At 38.3% G+C, this 19,201-nt stretch overlaps 1 protein-coding gene across 1 annotated transcript; it reads left to right on the top strand.

Annotated features, from left to right (window-relative positions):
* Window positions 1-207: 207 nt before the first annotated feature.
* On the top strand, window positions 208-2,535 carry LOC113354042 (probable inositol oxygenase). The gene is made up of 9 exons (XM_026597492.1): window positions 208-355; window positions 453-564; window positions 961-1,042; window positions 1,140-1,344; window positions 1,425-1,537; window positions 1,628-1,820; window positions 1,912-1,990; window positions 2,099-2,180; window positions 2,277-2,535. Exons 1-9 carry the CDS (start codon window positions 319-321, stop codon window positions 2,301-2,303), a joined length of 930 nt encoding a protein of 309 aa, XP_026453277.1. The 5' UTR covers window positions 208-318; the 3' UTR covers window positions 2,304-2,535.
* The last annotated feature ends 16,666 nt before the right edge of the window (window positions 2,536-19,201 follow it).

Here is a 19,201-nt window from a genome sequence, read left to right as displayed (position 1 = left end):
GTGTTGTTCACAAACGTTGATGCAGGTGAAGAAAAGGCCAGAAATTTATGTGATTTCATCTTATCTGTGAATTAAAAAATATAGGTATGATCAAGATGCCAACCAATATTGCTATTCTTTACTCAAATTTTGTTAAAGATAAAAATATATCTCTTTCAACTAATTCAATGCCCATCTTTTAGGGTTCAGTGAAAACACCCTATAAATACCATACTCCATCAACATTCTTTTCACCAGAATCCTTCTACATTTTCTTTCACTGTACCATCAGTTTTTGTGTTGCATATTTTTGCTTGAAATTATCAAGTTTTTTCAGAGATGACTATTCTCATTGAGCAACCTCAAGTTCCTACTGGTAATTAATCTTCATTCCTCATAAGTTTTACTTTCTTTTTCTTCTGTTTGTTATACTTGTATGATGTTGATTATGAACAAATGGATTAAACGAGCAGGAATTGATCATCAAGTAGATGATATTCATAAGAAGATTGATACATCCAATGAATTGGTCTTGGATGGTGGCTTTTTGATGCCTGAAAGTAATGCATTCGGCCAAACTTTCAGGTAAATTCCTTTGCCATTTCTACTAATTTTTGCATTATGTGCTTGATTATATGTTCGTCGCTTGCGTGCAAGCGGCCATCTTGTCATGTACCTGTAATCATATGCATCTCCAGGTATATTAAGAAACTGATGACATGATATACGTGAAACAAGCCGGTTATGGGCCAAAAAAATTGCAAAGTGCAAAGATGGTGTCCGAACTGCATTTTTTGGGCCATAATTATTTTCTATCTGTTTTTAGCTCTACCTATATTTTTCTCCTGTTCACAAGTTTTAATCAGTTTGGTGATATTGCATTGTCAGTATTCTGACTCACCCAACCTTATGAAGTAACTAAAATGGACTAGAATAAGTGGTGTATTGAAACTAATTTGCCATTTGAACTCTAATTGACAGGGATTATGATGCTGAAAGCGAACGAAAGGACAGCGTAGAAGAATTCTACCGTATGCAGCACATTAACCAATCATACGATTTCGTAAGACATCATCTTTTCTCTTAGCATATTCGGATTTTTTGGATTGTGGATGCGTTTAGAGGGAAATTTACATAGATAATGGTTTTGTGCACAACAGGTGAAAACAATGAGAGAAAAATATGGGAAATTGGATAGAGTAGAAATGAGTATTTGGGAATGTTGTGAACTGCTCAATGAATTTGTGGATGAGAGTGATCCTGATTTGGATGAACCTCAAATTGAACACTTGCTACAAACTGCAGAAGCGATTCGACGAGACTATCCTGATGAAGACTGGTTGCAGTTAACTGGCCTTATTCATGGTATGTAGCATTTCAAAAACTAACCCAAATGATCCAAGTAAAAAAATCTTAATCAATCTAATATAACGGTTAAATATCAGATTTGGGTAAGGTTCTTCTTCATGAAAAATTTGGTGGACTCCCTCAATGGGCTGTTGTTGGTGATACATTCCCTGTTGGTTGCGCTTTTGACGAATCTAACATTCATTTCAAGGTGATTTTTATTTTACAAAATCTTTGGGTAATTATAAAACCGAAATAGAATTGAATTAGTGACTAATTTTTTTTTCTTCTTTTTGAGCAGTACTTCAAGGACAATGAGGATTACAATAACTCAGCTTACACCAGTAAAAATGGTATTTACACTGAAGGTTGCGGTCTAAACAATGTTATGATGTCTTGGGGACACGATGACTATATGTATTTGGTAGCCAAAGAAAACAAGACTACTCTACCATCTGCTGCATTATTTATTATTCGATACCATTCTTTTTACCGTAAGTGATCTCAGATCAATCTCAATGAAAGCTTTATGTTCTTATAGATTTCAAATCATTTTTAACTAAACGGTGGATAATTTATGTGCAGCTTTACATAGATGTGGAGCATATAAACATTTCATGAACGAAGAGGATCATGAAAATCTTAAATGGCTCCATGAATTCAAGTATGCAAATTACTCACTGAAAGCTTTCATTGTTTGTTTTCTTGAAATTTTGATGTTTAACGAAGATTGAACTCGTGCTAATTGTTCTGCTTGATATCTCGTATGCAGCAAATATGATCTTTACAGCAAGAGCAAAGTTAGAGTTGATGTCGAGAAAGTCAAGCCATATTATCTCTCTCTCATAAAAAAGGTGGGGTAAATCTGTTCTTCATCACTTAAAAATTTCCGCCCTATATGCATTGCAAAGTTACTGAAGTGGTTTTGTTGTTGTTGTTGAAAATTGCAGTATTTCCCCTCAAAGCTAAGATGGTGAAGCTTGTCTTAACATATCCATCAAGCTGGAGAAGCCGATTTCGGAAAATTACGTGAAGAACAATAATGTTGATGTTTGTAAAAGGCCATGGTCGATGAGGATGCATTGTCTTTTGATTAAGAGCTATATAAATGTATACATATGTAACCCAAATCTCTCATAGAGATGTGAATCTCTTCGTAGAAATGTTTATTGGGAAAGGATAAATCAATAATAAGTTTTAAATTTCAAATTCGTTTCATAAATACTCCTCTGCTGGCTTTGAAGCCTAGCAACCTGGGCTCCAGCTAAGGATAGCAAAAAAAAAGTATATTACATCCTGAAGGCCAAAAATTAGAATCATGTTTTAGGGCATACCAAAAAAAAAAAATCGAACCAAATAAAGACAAAACAGGGTCATTAGATAGAAATTCTAAAAGGCCCTTAAGCAGTTTTTTTTATAGTGGAAATTGAATATATATCCCTTGTTTTAATGGGCCTTCATAAATATTTCTGTCAACAATATTTATATGTGAAAACTACTGGAAGATCCATTTTGGCAGATTTCTCCACTGTGAAAACTCACGGCAAAAAAACTTCACAGTCGCACAAAATTATGCACAGACCCATATTTTTAATATTTTATGTTTTTTTTTCTTTCAGATCTCTTTCTATAAACAAGAGAAATAAGGACGAGAACACCATTAACAACATCTTTCTTTAGATATCTTCCTATCTAATCAATCAAAACCCTAGAAGACATGACCTAAAATTCAATTCAATCTTTCTTTTGTAGCTTCAGAGTTTGATGATTTGATTGCGGACTATTAGGAAATAATATATGAGAGTCTATATTTAGGAGATATGCACATTAAGTTGTGAGAGTTTATGTTAGGAAAGTGTCTATGTTTAGAGTTTGATCTTAGTTAGGAAAGTGCCTTGAGTGGTTGTCAAGTTTGTGAACAATATAAATAGGCTGTTGAGCCATGAAAGTTGACACACCAAGAATTATTATCAATGTAGACATTCAATGCTTCCGCGTTTATGCTCTCCTCTCTCTTGCTCGATCCTTAACATGGTATCAGAGCAAGGTGAGAGGGAGAGAGGAGAGGTAGAAAGAGTTAAAGAATCTTCGTAAGTTTTGGTAGAGAAATCGAAAAAAAATAATAAGAAAAAAAAAAAAATTGTTTGAAGACTTGTCGTGTTGCTGTGAAAGCAAAGTCTTTCAAATTGAAGCTGTTCCTGCTGAGAAGAAGACGTATAGGGAAAGTTGCTGCTGCTGTCATATACAAAAGGTTTGGAGGAGTATTTGTTTGCAAGAAAGTTGAAGTACAGATGATGAACGTAGTTCAGATGCTGATATCAGAAGGTTTACAGCTGTTGATTATAGAAGTTGAGCTATTGCTATTAGGATAGAGTTGGAGCTGTGTGGTTGAAAAACAAAGAATGATTTTTGGAAGTCATGAATAGGCTCGAGTTAGAAAATATTATTGCTGCTGGTATTATTGGTTGTACATTGAGCCGTTATAAAGATGGGTGCAGTTGAGAAGAGCCCAAGCAAGGTGTTGTTTCCATTAATAAGGAGGAATTTCGCAGTAAAGTTAGATTGCTGCCATTAACGATGGATGGATGATGAATATTTGGTTGATCGGTTCTGCTAGTAATGGCAGTGACGATGGTTATGTCTGGTGGTTGCTGCTGTGATGATGAGCAGGTGTTGGTGGCTCATGACGAAGGTTGCTGCCATTAACATGTGAAGCTGGAGATGGTTTGCTGGATAGTTGAAGGCAAGAATGGTTTTCCAGGGAAGCGGTGATATTGTACCTCGGTGATTTCCAGTAATCACACGGTGATGATGATGACGCTGAGAAGAACAAGGGTTGTTGATGGAAGAAGAGAATGACGTTGCTTCCAAGGAGCTGTTGATGCAGTTTCTTATGTGATGAAGATCAAAGGAGTTCGAATCTGTTACATACGGATGTTAAACAAACCTCAAGAAATCGAGTTACTACAAGATTGGTGGTTTAAAAAAAAAAAAAAAAAAAAAAAAAAAAAAAAAAAAAAGGGCGATATGTGTTACAGAAGAACAAAGGCCAACAGTTGCAGGAGAACTGTTACAGATGAAGAATTGTTAGAGAAGAATTGTTACATAAGAACAGTAGTGTGACAAAAGGATGTCACAGTTAAGTGTTACTGAAGAATAGTTACAGAAGAAAGTGTTACAGTGAGCGTGACAAAAGAGTTATAACAGTTGGAAGATTGAAGTGTGGTTGAAGAGTTTGTGACAGAAACTTGGAAGTCTTACAAAGTGTGGCAGACTTTGTGTTAGTTATTGCTTGTGGCAGAAGCGTAACAAGAGAAAGATTGTGAGAGAATCTTGAAGAACAAAGAAGTGTGAAGGTTTCGCAAGAAGTGCGTTCACCTTGTCAACTTTGCCTATTTCATACTGGCACGTTTGGAGGTCAGAAGAAGACAATTTGAACTGAACTCTCTGAATATTGCCCAGACTTCGCCTTTCCTTGGATAGATTTCGTACTTGTTTCTCGTCCTAGCAACCGCTCCTTTCGCAAGATGAGAGAAACGAGCAGTTTCATAAAACTCCATTGTCTCACCACTAGAAAAAATTCCACAGCATGTGGGCATTTTATTGTCAAGCCACTGGATCACACCCTTTGGTGGGGTGCATGCTTCAAGCCATTGAATGTGCACTTTGAACTTTGGGTATGATTCAACCTTGTTTATCCGAGCATAGTACTTGGGCAAGCTGTGCAACTCGTCATACAGAGCCCATACCTGATCAGTTTGAAATTTGTCATGAGATTTGTCGACGCCAAAGACATAAAATTCGGACTCTCGATCTTCACAAGGCTTTGTAGTCGAAGAAGGTACTGAAGTAGGAATGCGCTCAGCAACAACGACATTGTACTGAAGTGCGTGACTGGAACAAGAGAGAAGAAGAAACAACATTCATGTTGTGAAGAAAAAAAAAAAAAAAAAAAAAAGAGAAGAAAAAAAATCACCAAGAGGTGATGAGAAAAAGAACAACAATAATAGGTTGAGATCCTATGAGTTGTCGATAGAGTACAAAAAGTATTCTATCAAAGAAACCAAGAAAACAAGAGTACAAGAAGTATTCTTACGAAGAGGACCGTAATGTCCTAAAACTATGATTGAGACCGTAATGTCCTAAAACTTCCGAAGAGGACCGAAACGTCCTTATACTACGAAGATGGGACCGTAATGTCCTTAAACTACGAAGAGGACCGAAATGTCCTTAAACTACGAATAGGGGACCGAAACGTCCTTAAACTACGAAGATGACCGAAAGATGTCCCTAAACTACGAAGAGGACCGTAATGTCCTTAAACTTCCGAAGGGGACCGAAATGTCCTTAAACTACGAAGGGGACCGAAACGTCCTTAAATTACGATCTGAAGATTTTTTTTCACCAAAGTGTTGAAAAAAAAAAAGAAGAAGAAAACTGAAGTTAAATTTCTTTTGTCCAAGATGGGCATTCGTGATCTACATGCTCCATCTTGAGGGAGGGTATTAGGAAATAATATATGAGAGTCTATATTTAGGAGATATGCACATTAAGTTGTGAGAGTTTATGTTAGGAAAGTGTCTATGTTTAGAGTTTGATCTTAGTTAGGAAAGTGCCTTGAGTGGTTGTCAAGTTTGTGAACAATATAAATAGGCTGTTGAGCCATGAAAGTTGACACACCAAGAATTATTATCAATGTAGACATTCAATGCTTCCGCGTTTATGCTTTCCTCTCTCTTGCTCGATCCTTAACACGGACATGTTTGTTTTTTTCAATTTGATAAAACTCATTTTAAATCTGGAAATTATGATTTGCAATTGCAGCAGGCAGTCGAATCAGGGCAAGCAGTAGTGTTTTACTCTAGCATCTATCCGTCAATGCAGTTTGGGGGTCTCAAACGGTCTGAGATTTAAGTATAAGTAAAGTGTTTTCATGGAAGAAATCAATAAGGAAATGGAGTTGGGATCTGTTTAAAAGGTCAAGAAGGCATTTCGGGGGTTCTCATCTGATTCAATTAAAACTGTGGTGCATTTTCGATGTCCTACGGCAACAACAACAATAGAAGTTCATCTGAAAAATCAATGTGAATATGAGGTGAAGACGGGATGTTTCCATGAGTTTCAAAGTCGCCTGTGTGTGCTGAAATATAATATGAAGATGGAGTTTTCGATGAAGAAATGTACAACAGAAGATGATTGGTTGTTCTGCGAGTAGTGTGGGTCTCCAATTTCAGTAAGTGTTGTATGTGAAACTCTTGGTACTTCAATTCAGAAATGAGTGGCAGCTGCGACAAAGCTGATTGCAGTGGTGATGTTTGTGTGGCCGGAATGAGCCTGTCATAATGAATGGGTGGTCTGGAACTGACTTTCATTAGCAGCTCGTAATTCTCTACTGTGAAACAATTGGCATGCAAGAAACGAGGTTGAGCCGTTTGTACTGGTGGAGGATGAGAGTCAGTGAGTTAAGAAGAGTTGGTTGAGATGCTATGCAGGCGTGAAGGTAGAATCAAGTTCCAGGACCTGATGGAAGTTGGACAATGGAATGAAAAGAGGGTTCTTAGTATGGTTGGAATTATGGAAGTGTTGGGGAAGGCGTAACTGGAGTAGGGAGATGGATTCTGTGCAGCCAAAGGTGAGATGAGCTATGTGGTTGGTGGTTAGATGGTTGGGCAAAAGAGACTGCAGCTGGTGGATGAGATTGAGCTGTGGAGGAAAGAGTCTGGATTTGAAAACCAGTGGTCTTCAACTCCTCCTCCCGTTCATCCTTCTCTAATTCACTCCCTAAAAAACAATTCCTAAATAAGTTCGTCTCTATGACGCCATCCTTCATTTTTTAACCCCCGGTATTTTCTTGCTAATTAGCTTCCTCTTTTAAAAGAAAATTCAATTAATCTGTATGATTGAGCAAATTAGGGTCGAAAAGTTTGTGGATTTTTTCTCACGTTTCGGTTAAACAGCTCTAGAGAAACCCTCTTGTTCAAAGAGCCTTGTTTCCTCTCACTGTACACCCTTAGACAAAATGCTTCAATTAATAGAAATATCAAGTGATAAGTGCTTTAGTTAAAGAGTAGAAATAAAACAACACATCATTGAACATTTTGGAAGCTACTAACGTCTTTAATTTGCTTACTACTATTGTTCAGGTGGGAATGGAAAAATAACCAAAATCTAAGGCTTGCGAATGCGGGTATTCGTAGGATGCACGACAAGGCATCATGGCTTTTGGCTAATCCTAATGTATGCACCAATCCAAGGCTTCTACATGTATACTGCCAATATTAGGCTTGCACAACGAATATCACAATGGTGTTGGTGTTGGTCATAATGGTTGAATAATTTTGTTATGCAGCTACGAAAATGGTTGCATAACATATTATACATCTACAAAAGTTGTTGCATAACTTGTTATGCAGTCCAAAAAAATGGTTGCATAACACGTTATGCAGCAATTTTCTTGTTAGTATTGAAAACAACAAAAAAAAGAACTGCAGAACTTGTCATGCACCTACAATAATATCTGCATAAGATGTTATGCATTCGTGAAATGGATGTATAAAGCATTATGTAATCACTTTTTTGTACATTGAAATAAAAAAAATTGATGCATAATCTTTTATGCATCCAGAGTAATGAATGCATAACTTGATATGCATCCGAAAATATGGTTGCATACTGCATTATGCATCAATTTTTTATGTACACACTAAAATCAACCAAAACAACGGTTACATAACTTGTTATAAATGCATAACTTTGTTATGCAAATGCATAATTTGTTATGCAGTCGAGAAAATGGTTGCATAATTCGTTATGCATCTGCAGAATGTGTTATGCATCTTTTTTGGTGGTTGCATAATGGTTATGTAGTCAGTTTTCGAAATTTTGCCTAAAATGATGATCACCTCCTATTTTTTCGTGAAAAACAAAAATTTGATATTGTTGTTTGTACTCGTTGCGTAGCTCTCTTAAAAAGATTTCCAACGATATCAAATTTGTAAAATTCCAAGGCGCGGATTTTTAGATATATTATATCCAAGTTGCGTTACCAATTATACCCCTGATGCATAACCCGTCATGCGGATGCATAATCCGTCATGCAGACATTTTTAATAATTTCATATAATTATGGGTGTCACGGAAATAATTATGGGTGTCATGGTACCTAAAATTAATTGTGGGCCTGACAATGAGAATAATATTTTTTGGGTCTGCGCGTAATTTTCCCTATTTATATCCTTCCATCTTTAAGGAGATTCTGATTTTATTAATAATCCCACAAATATCCTCTAGATATTTCAGATCTTAAACTTTCTCTCTTCTCCTCCTCATCACCTTCGCCATCACCGTCTTCTCCACCTCCTTTTCTGTCGGACTGAATAGTGATGATGGTGGTGGAAGAAATCAAATCGCAACCACAACTAGCAACGCCACCACCATTTCAGAGTTAGAGAAAAATATTTTAGAGAGAAGATATTTAAGATCGAGAGGGATAGATCTTCAATTGAAAATCAAACCAAACCCACCACCGTCATCATCTTCATCATCACCACCTCTGCAACTACTCACACCTTCACCGCCGACAACTGCTTCAAAATTCAATCGAGAAGTATCAAATACAAGGGATGAAACCTTCTTCTTCTACAATTGAGTTTTAAAACCTAGTTTAATTGGGGGCCATAAGTTCCAATTGGGGGCCATGCACTACGGGACAAAAAAGGTCACCCAATCCTAATTTGGGTCACCCCTTAAAAAATATTTTTTAAATGGAAAAACTGCCCTTATATGATTAGTATTAGGAATTAATTGGTTTAATTAGTGTGGTAAGTGTATTTAGATTAAAATCTGATTTTAGGAAAAAAATTATGGAAAATGTGTTTTATGTGTTGAGAAGAAGAGGAGGAGTTTGAGAGGAAAACCTAGGGTTTTTACAAATGGGTGATTCAAGTGGAGGGAATGAGATTGGTGAAGCTTCAAATAACAACAATGATTGTGTTGATGGTAAGATTGTCTCAACTAATGATATGGGTTGGATGTTTGATGAGGAGATGTTGATAGAGGAAGGCATGAACAATAGTTGGAATGAAGATCCCATTTCTCAAGATGAAGGAACCAACACTCAAAATGAGGAACCCCAAGGCCAAAATAATCAGGTAAACCTCCTATACTCTTCAAATTGTCGGAATGGTGCTCCAAGTGGTCGAATCATCCACACTATGGAACAACTCAGAGAAAGGGTCGTCATAATCGGGGGGTGTATACCCAAACGATCTCTAGGTCGTCAGTATATTGACACTACCACACTCAAACCTGCAACTTTTCCAGGTTATGAAAAATCGTTAGGATAGTGTGCTAAACATTGACGACCCTTTTTAACTAGGTCACTTAGAGTCGTTTTGTTGTTTTGTTTACACATTGACGACTCTAAAACCAAAACTCTCTGTAAAAAGTAACACTTAGGGTCGTCATACATGTAGTCATATGAAATGACGATCCTAGCTATCAATTACTAATTTCTTTTAGAGTCGTTAGTTTGATTAGTTATATAAAATAACGACCCTTGCACTAGATTCTCATAATTTTTGATTTCATAGAATCATTTCATTGAATCGTAAAAGGCATACATCTCGCATAGCGTTGCATTGAAGGAAATGAAATACAATAGATAATAAAGGTGCACTTATACACTTAATCATATATGGCGTAGTTATATCTAGTGCCTTCCAAGATAAAGTAGCAATCGTGGAGCTCAAACTTTTCCCCACGAAGCTCCTCATAATAGCGATACGCCTTCCCCAACTGAAAATGCAAATATACTTAGTTAGTATCGATCAAAGCTTTTTATAAGTTTTACCTCTTGTTCAAATACTTACTCTTACAACACTCAACATATCCGGAAAGGCTTCCCTAACAGCCTTAAGTTCTCTTTTCAAAACATCACACTCGAATTGTATCTTCTGGAAGCGTTCCTTGACTTGTTTCAAAGACCTTGAGTTGCAATTTCCGTCCAACGCCACAAAAACGATGAATACGCGGTTCCACCAAGCATCCGATGTTTCATCAATGTCTTTGTCTAGACTTTCAAAGTGGTTAGTGACTGTTTTCCAAGCTCTTGTAATGGCACAATTCTCTTCATTAGTGAATGGAGTCATGATGTTTCTCTTTTTTTTCTCTTAAATGGTAATTAAATGAGAAGGAGAAGAGGAGGTTGATAATTAGGGTTTTGATATGGAATAGGTGAGATATGGGCCTCTATATATAGAATGGAGCGACCAAACTGTCTCAACCACATTTGGTTGGGTTAAATTCAAAAATAAATGCAACCACTAACATGAATCGTTAATCCGTAATGATTAAAACCAAACGACTCTTCATATGTACCAGAGAACGACTCGTAGAGTCGTTATTTTATATGTATACAAGGTGACGATTCAAGGTGAAAACTGGGCAGAGTTGGTTATATCTATCAATGTAGAGTCGTCACTTTATAAAAAAGAGTCGTCATACATCGAGAAAAGGGTCGTTGGTCTCCAGAAAATCTGGGTGACGACTTAAAGAGTCGTTCACCTGTAAATTATGCTGATGACTGTTTGGGTCGTCATATTAACATCTTACAGAATGACGATCCTATACTGATTTTGTTGTTCTTTTTTTGTAGTTGGTTGTACGGGTGAGCTCTCAACCTGAACCCCTCGACACTGTCGGCCCGGATACCTCCCAAGCATATATGACCGATTTGGTACGTTTTTTATTGTTTGAGTCAATGTATATCCATACGAAAATTGTTTAATTAGTGTTTTATAATGAACGTGTTATTTGTTTAATGTAGACGTGGAAAACAAAGGCTGAGGTCAAGGAATGGATTATTTCCAAGGCAAAAGAGAATATGTGCGTAATTGTTCAAAGCAAACACGTTGATTGTAAGCAAATGGAGATGGTATGCGAGAGAGCAGGGGATAAGGAAGAAAGTCACAAAGGGAAGAACTACAAGTATGTGAAGAAGACGACGAGGGTCTACAAAACTTCGTCGAAGAAGATAAAATGCCCCTTCAGGATTGTTTTCAAAAGGCATCCCGAAACTCTACTATGGTGGATGTATAGTATTCCGGATGGTCGTCACAACCATCCTCCACCTAGTACTCTTTTAGGGAACCCAGCATATGCCCGATTGAAACCACATCAAATGGAAAAGGTTCGGCAGATGAAGCGATGTAGGCCCCTTAAGATTCTAAATGCAATAAAGGCGGAAGATAAGTCAAACTTGTCTATTCTTTCCGCAATCTACACTGCCAAAGCAACGATCAAGAGAACTGAACGGGATGGTAGATTAATTATGCAACAATCAGAGTGGTTGGCAGAAAAACATAATTATGCCATGCAAACAAGGGTCGGTCCGGGTGACAAAGTGACTCATATTTTTCTTGCCCATCCTAGGATGATGTATTTGGCACAGTGCTTTTACCAGGTCTTGTTCATAGATTGCACCTATAAAACCAACAAGTATAACATGCCGTTGTTGAAAGTGGCTATTCATACTTCGGATAAGCAATCATTCACCGTGGCATGGTGTTTTATGGAAAAGGAAGAAATAGAAGACTATGTTTGGGCTTTGGAACAAGTTAGGTTGATTTACCGTGGCGAAGAGCCACTGCATGTTATATTTACGGATAGGGATTTTGCAGTCATGAGTGCCGTTCGTCAAGTTTTTCCCCTTGCTCAACATTTTCTTTGTACATGGCACATCCAAAAGAATCTTTTTAATAATTGCAAGAATAAAATCCAAAAGATCAAACCTGTAAAGGGTAATCAACGTTCCAAGGAGGAAGACGAGCGTCTTAGTAAACTTTCAAAAAAAGAGATAGCGGAAGAGAAAAAGATAGCCAATGAAAAATTTGATGAAGAGGGGGATGTATGGGAGGATTTCTGCAAAGATTGGGACCTTTTGGCCCATTCGAAGACCGAAGTAAAGTACTATGCAAATTTGCAAAAGTTCATCGATGTTTGGAGTACGGATTATAAGAAGGTGGTCGACTATTGCCAAGATACCTGGTTGAATCCTTGGAAGGAGAAGTTTGTTTATGCATGGACCAATAAGTACAAACACCACCAAAATGAGTCCACCAGTATCGCAGAGCAGTCCCATGGACGTTTGAAGAAAATTCTTCGAGAAAACACTGGTGGGGTAGTTACTGTACATGAAGCTATTCATGAGCACGCCCAGGATGATCTTAGAAAGATAGTGACTCAGATGGAGTATAGTAAGGACCGATTTTTGAAGCAATACCTGGAAGACAAATAATTGCTACGCGGGGTTTCGCACCAAGTGTCATGGTGGGCAATAAAGCATATGATGGCTGAACTTCACAGATTTCGAGCGAAAGCTTCAAGTGGAAAAGTGATGAACTGTAATTGTAAAACTGAGACGTGGCTTGGCCTCCCGTGTAGACATAAGCTTGGTGGTAACAAGTCGCTCATTCCTATTGAAGATATCGATCCTTTTTGGAAGCAACTTTCATTCACCCCTAATCCCACAGGAGCAGCTGATGAACAATTTGGAGACCTTGAGATTGGCAAGTATATCAGTGAGAGATATCAAAAAGCCCATTGTGCAGGAAGACAGATATTGGTTTCTAATTTGTGGCGGGCTGACCGTAAGAGCTTGTGAGTAGAAGAAGATCCAATCAAACAAAAACCACCGGGCAGACCAACAACAAAAAAATCATTTAGAGAAACTGTGAAGGCGGCCAAGAGTTGCAAAAGTGACCCGTCACGTCATGATTATGTCCAGGCGGAATATACAAAGTATGAGAAGTCTCTCCTCCCCAAGGAAAAGGGTCGACCAAAAAAGGATGATTTGACCCAAAGTGAAGCAGAAGTGAAACGCATGGAAGACATGGATGTTGCAGAGCATGTGTCGGTACCCAGAAAAGCCAAACTAGCGGAATGGTGACCATAAGCGGAATTAAAGGAAGTCCGCGCACCCCTAGAGATTCTCAAGGAAGACCACGTCGTGTTACTTATACTTTGTATAAAGAGTACACATATCAACTTCCTCACGTCATCTTGGATCACCTTATATCCACCGACGACGTTGACGGCGATGGAAATTGTGGTCACCATGTTGCAACGGAACAATTAGGGCATTTCAACGAGGCCGACGAACTTAAGCTCACCCAAATACAATATGCAAGGAAAAAAATGGCAGAAAAGCTTGTTCGGGACAAACAATTGTATTTGACAATGCTCATGGAAAGAGATCCAAAAGAGAGGGAAATGAAGTTTAGGGAGTTGGTTTGTAACGTGAAATGGAGGACGGGGTCGAAAAAGGCCGGTTATAAGTTTTGGATACAAATGCCTTTTGGTGGTCAATTCTTAGCGGACACATTCACTTGTGTGGTAATTGTATTCAACAAAGGATTCCCCGGAGCGTCTTGTATGTACGTACCCTCAAGAACTCGGTGCGACGCGGCGATAAAGAAAAGAAGAATTGTAATGTCACATGTCAACAATAACCATTACAAAGGTTTGAAGATTTACGAAGAATGTCCTTTACCACGGGTGGCCTATGGTGATTGGGAAGACTACACCAAGGAGTGGACAAATCAGTACGAGTATGGAATGAACCTTTGGAATGCTATGGACCCAACCCCAGTTTACGTAGACATGGGCGATGAATCGTGAGACAAGATGTACATTCAAAACTATGCATTGAATTTTTAAGCATACTTTTTGATAATGATTGTATCTTGAACCCTAATATTTGTTCTTTGAAGAATGCCTAATGAATACAATGCGTTTCATCTTGCGACATAAGAATCAGTTAAACTTATGGATGTTTTCCCAACATAGGTTCGTCATTGGTATTTTCAGATACCCTAACGACTCTAATAGCCCAAATTAGGTTGTCTCCTGGATGTTTTCCCAACATAGGGTCGTCATTGGTATTTTCAGATACCCTAACGACTCTAATTTCCCAACATAGGGTCGTCAGTTGTATATTCAGATACCTAAACGACTGTAGTGGATTATACAACAGTCGTCATATTGATAGTGTATACAATGACGACTGTTTGGAACAACCCCCAACATCTCTTTTTCTATACACGTTTTCCCATAAAAAATAGCCGTTACAAATTATTCTATAAGAGAGGAACATATCAAGGTGCAAAATCAATTGAAAAAAACCTCATGAAAGCTTTTTTTTAATGGCAACTCCTTCATCAATTGAAAGCATACTTAGAAGATGCAAAAAAACAAGAGTCGTTACGCCATATCCTACAAAGGAAGAATTAGAGATGCGCGAGGCTGAAAAATGGGGAAAAGAACAAGCGCATCTCCGGGAAGTATTCAAGCAAGTCGAGGAAGAGACCGAATGGGTTAAAAACTATTACAGCGTCAAAGATCTTGACGAAGAAGAAAAAGATGAATGGAAATTTTGGATAAACGTTGGTTGCGGTCCTTTCCTTAATTCCCACGCGCATCTACGCTATGATTATGAACCTTCCCACATTCGTGATAGGACAATTCACGTTATGAGATTGTGCAACAAGTACAACGAGTTTCTCGCGAGGCACAAAGGCGATAGACGTGCGGCCCAAAAAGAATATACCAAATGGATAGGAGAGCAGTTTCATCACATCGAAGCCGCAATGGTAGTTAAATCTCACACCGGAAAGAACAATGACATGTAATGTTTTCATAAAGAGTCGTTATCAGTTTTAGTAAAACAGTGACGACTCTGGTAAATCTCCAGAGTCGTCATCTTGTGAAAAAACAAAATTAACGACCCTTATTTTGAATTTCAAAATAACAGACCGTTGGGATCTACTTCGCCATCCAAGAGCTCCTCTTAAGGAAAAAGTGAGTATTCCGTTAATATTTATACTTCTGTCATGCTTCAAAGTTATAACATTCCTCGTTTAATTTCAACTGCAACGTTTCGATGGGTTATGGACAATACGTAATGGGGAAACTAAGTTCCATTCACCATAAAGAATATACAACGCTGACGAACATTTGATGCATCAACTTCAAGAATACCCATATTAACTCTTATGCAATACGAGATAGATTTAATGTTATTTTCCTAATGAATCAAAATCCTTTCTAGTTTCAAAATGAGAGTCATCACAGGTATTTATAGCAGAGTAACGACTCCTAAATTCAACAAATAGTCGTCATTGACATGAAAAATCTAACGACTCTAGCCAAATAAATTCAAACCTCCTGGATATATTTTGTTAACCAAGGGTCGTCATTGATTTCATTATAAACACTAACGACTCTACCCAGAAATATTCTTTCCATCTCCTGGATGTTTTGGGAAAAATGGTCGTTAGATCTCTATTTGAGGATATTAACGACTCTGTGTGTTGAAGTGGTAAATACAATTAGGGTCGTCAAAGTACTATGAAACGAAGATGACGACCCTTGGTATGAGGAAGGGAAATGTTGTCTGCATTGGAGTACTACATGGTTCTAACGAGCATACTTGAAAACATAGTATTTGCAACAAACACAGGAGTTACCAAACATAAAAGTACTCGAAACAAAGACTCCAAACCAAACACATAAGTTATTTCAACACACACTTAAGTTCAATTCATAAAGTAAAATTAACATAAGTTGAAGTCGACCATCTCGACCTCGACCACCACCTTACTGCCTCCCTGACCTGCTAACTCTCCGACTTTTCTTAGGAGGATCACCCTCTGGGGAACCAACATCTTCTCTAGTAATTTCTTGTACCTCTGAGGGATGTTCATCATGATGTTGGCTACTTTGGCCATGCTCATCAACTTCTTGTGCTCTTTGGCTACGTGATTTCCGGCTCCTCTTACCTTCCTTAGCCAGCTCCTTATCTTCTTTGCATTGGGATTTTCAATGTGCGTGCAGTAATCTGCGTACCGACGTTGCTTCGCAGGATCCATCACTTCCCCTTTGTCAGCCGAGCAACAAAAAGCCTTGACAAGAAGCTTCATTCGCTCCCTTTATATGCATTCAAAAACAATTTCACATTAACTCTCTTATATGTAGATGAATAACACAATTACAAAATTAAATACTCACCACTAGTGTCAGAATGGAAGTAGCATCTCTACCGTCGACTTGAGAATAATAAGAGTTGGATGCTCTGTTGGTCCTCCTACCCGGAGTCGGATCTACCCATATCACCCTACCATGGGAGAAGCCTTCATACCATTCGACGTAATCCGGTGTTGCCTCATGACCTTCATCCGCATGAACCCACCATGAGATGTCTACAATCCTAGAGTGTCTATCATTCCAATGCTTGACATCAACTTCAGGTTCATGAGCCACCTTTATACCCTTTTCGTCAGCCTCGCACTTTTCCAACTTGTGCTTGAACGGAGGTACATAATCCTCATCGGGTGAATCTTGAATAAAACCAAGTTGACGCATGATTCTTATCGGATTGTACATTGAAAAACCGTTAGGGTGAAACAAAGGGCCATGGTAATACACATCTTCCATTGCGCCAACTCTATTGAAGACTACCTCTTTAGCCGTGATGTTGTCAAGTTTTTGACGCATTTTTATCAACGCATCAGTTTGTTCCCTATCTTGAGAACCAGTGAACAAGTATTTGGTTCCCGTTGGACTACCTTTGCTCCATTGTGGGTTGAGTTCCAAATCTTCATTATCTTTGATCAGTGATGGGAAATGATCATAAATCCACACCTATAGCAACCAATGAAATAAACATAAATAATTCAATTTTTAAAATGTACAAAAATAAGAAAACTTTCATCAATCCAAATACCTGGATTAGAGCCAAATTCCCATTAATTTGAGAAGTTAGTTTGCGAAATCCCTGAGAAAGCTGACCATTCAGGTGTGCAATTATGGCAGTCCCCCTTTCTCACATCTTCCAAGGGATCCAAAATCTGAAGAAGGTTGGCGCTCACCCGGTTACCTTTGTTGTCAGGAAATATAACCGACGCAAGGACATAAAACAAATACCCAGCCGCCGCATAGCGACATTCCATATCAGAGAGACCTCCTTCTTTTCCTTCTTTTTTGTCCCAGAAAACATGTTCCTAATATCTACAAGTTTGAACTCTTTCTTCGGGTTCTTAGGTCCCTTCTCGAAAAGCCCATTAGTCTTCTCGGAATCCCAGCCAAACAAGTTCTTGGTCCATGTATAGATGTCTTCCCAACTAGGCCTTCTCTTGAACTTCTCACCGGTTGATTTTCCTTCGACATGCAACCCTAATATCTGTTCTGCGTCATCAGGAGTTATCGCCATCTCACCAAAAGGAAGTTGGAATGTGTCGACTTCAGCGTGATACCTTTCACAGAAACTAGATACTGCGACCTTGTCATACGCAATCATAGAGTTCAGAACGACATTGTACAAACCTGAGTTTTCAACCAAATCTCTAAATCTTGCACATTCACCTTCTAGCGGCCACAACTCCATTTTCTTGAAAGAAGATTGGTGCCGGAAAAGACGTGCGGCATCCTTATGATCCTACAAAACATAAACAAACACGTATTTCAAAAACAAAACATAAACAAGTTAACACCAACTAATAAAATAACAAGCAAATTTGGGATTCTTACGATTGTCTCACTAATGCAATGATCCCACGATCCAGGATATCCAAATAGAACTTTGCCCCCATGTATAGGTTCTCCTCTAAGTTTACCACCTCGAAGAGGAGGCAACATCAAATGAGTAGCGAGAATGTGTCTCGCACTGGGTGCAATATCTGTTCCATCCTTCTTAACCCTCTTTACCGACTTTTTCGCCTTTGCATTCTCTTCCTCATCCTCAACAGTGGTTTTACCATCATCACCACCTTCATCCTTTTCATCATCATTACCTTCATTCTCTTCCTCCTCATCATCATTATCATCACCGCCATTATTACCTTTATGTTGTTCCTCCTCATTACCATCATCCTCATCATCACCACTACCATTACCTTCACCCTCTTCCTCCTCTTATTGCTCTTCTTCTTGTTCCTCTTCTTCTTCTTGAATCTCTTCTTATTGTATCTCATGTTCTACACCCTGTTCCTCCTCTACTTGCTCTTCTTCTTGTTCATCTTCTTCTTCAGCACTAGTGTTAGCTGAAACAACAGGAGTGTCTGATTCTCACGAATCGGACAACTCATTACCTTTGTCTCTTGGTTCGGTGATAGAAAATGATACCTCACTCGGCTTTCTTCCGCGCAATGGACCGGCAAGGAAGTATTTATCGTTGCGGGGAAGTTTCGAAGGAGGAGTTATCGTGATTTCAACCTTTCTTTCATTTTCTTGTCACTACATTCCAAACACGAATTTTTTTTTTATAAGACATCAACTTTATCTCTATCAGTTAAAGAGTCGTCAATGATATGCTCTAACAAACTAACGACTCTTCATTACAAAGTAACGACTGTAATTTATAAGGTAACGACTCTTTGCAAAAATTGGACAGTAAGGATGATTTTGGTCCTTAAAGGGTCGTTAAAGATTAAACTTGGGTCGTCAAACAAGTAACTGCTGACCCTTTAAAAGAGATGACGACTCTAGGGATTATAGATTACTAACGACTCTAGTCTAGGGATTATATACTACTGACGACTCTATCGTTTTCTCCAACAGAAGGCAGTTCAAGTTCAACCCAGAGTCGTTACGCACTAATTTGGGGTCGTCAAACTACAGTCGTCATCTTCAACCTAATATGGAGACGACTCTATTCTAGGGCACAAAAGGTCGAAGTAGCAGAACAAGGGTCGTCATATTTACACTAACAGGTTAACGATTTTTCATAGAAAAAGCATGCAATGTAAGAGTCGTTAGGGTTATTATTTCTTCGATGCTAACGACTCTCACTCTGTAACTTCTATTTTTCAGTTACCAATCT

The sequence above is a fragment of the Papaver somniferum genome, chromosome 2 (genome assembly GCF_003573695.1).
Source record: "Papaver somniferum cultivar HN1 chromosome 2, ASM357369v1, whole genome shotgun sequence".
NCBI classification, from domain to species: Eukaryota; Viridiplantae; Streptophyta; class Magnoliopsida; order Ranunculales; family Papaveraceae; genus Papaver; species Papaver somniferum.
The sequence above is the reverse complement of the archived record's forward strand: the minus strand, read 5'-3'. Positions and strand labels throughout refer to the sequence as shown.

Bases quoted from the DNA above. Each gene is read 5' to 3' on its own strand.
- LOC113354042 (XM_026597492.1), top strand. From the start codon at position 319: ATGACTATTCTCATTGAGCAACCTCAAGTTCCTACTG. The intron at 1,345-1,424 runs GTATGTAGCATT...GTTAAATATCAG, and splicing joins GTTAACTGGCCTTATTCATG to ATTTGGGTAAGGTTCTTCTT. The intron at 1,991-2,098 runs GTATGCAAATTA...TCTCGTATGCAG, and splicing joins AAATGGCTCCATGAATTCAA to CAAATATGATCTTTACAGCA.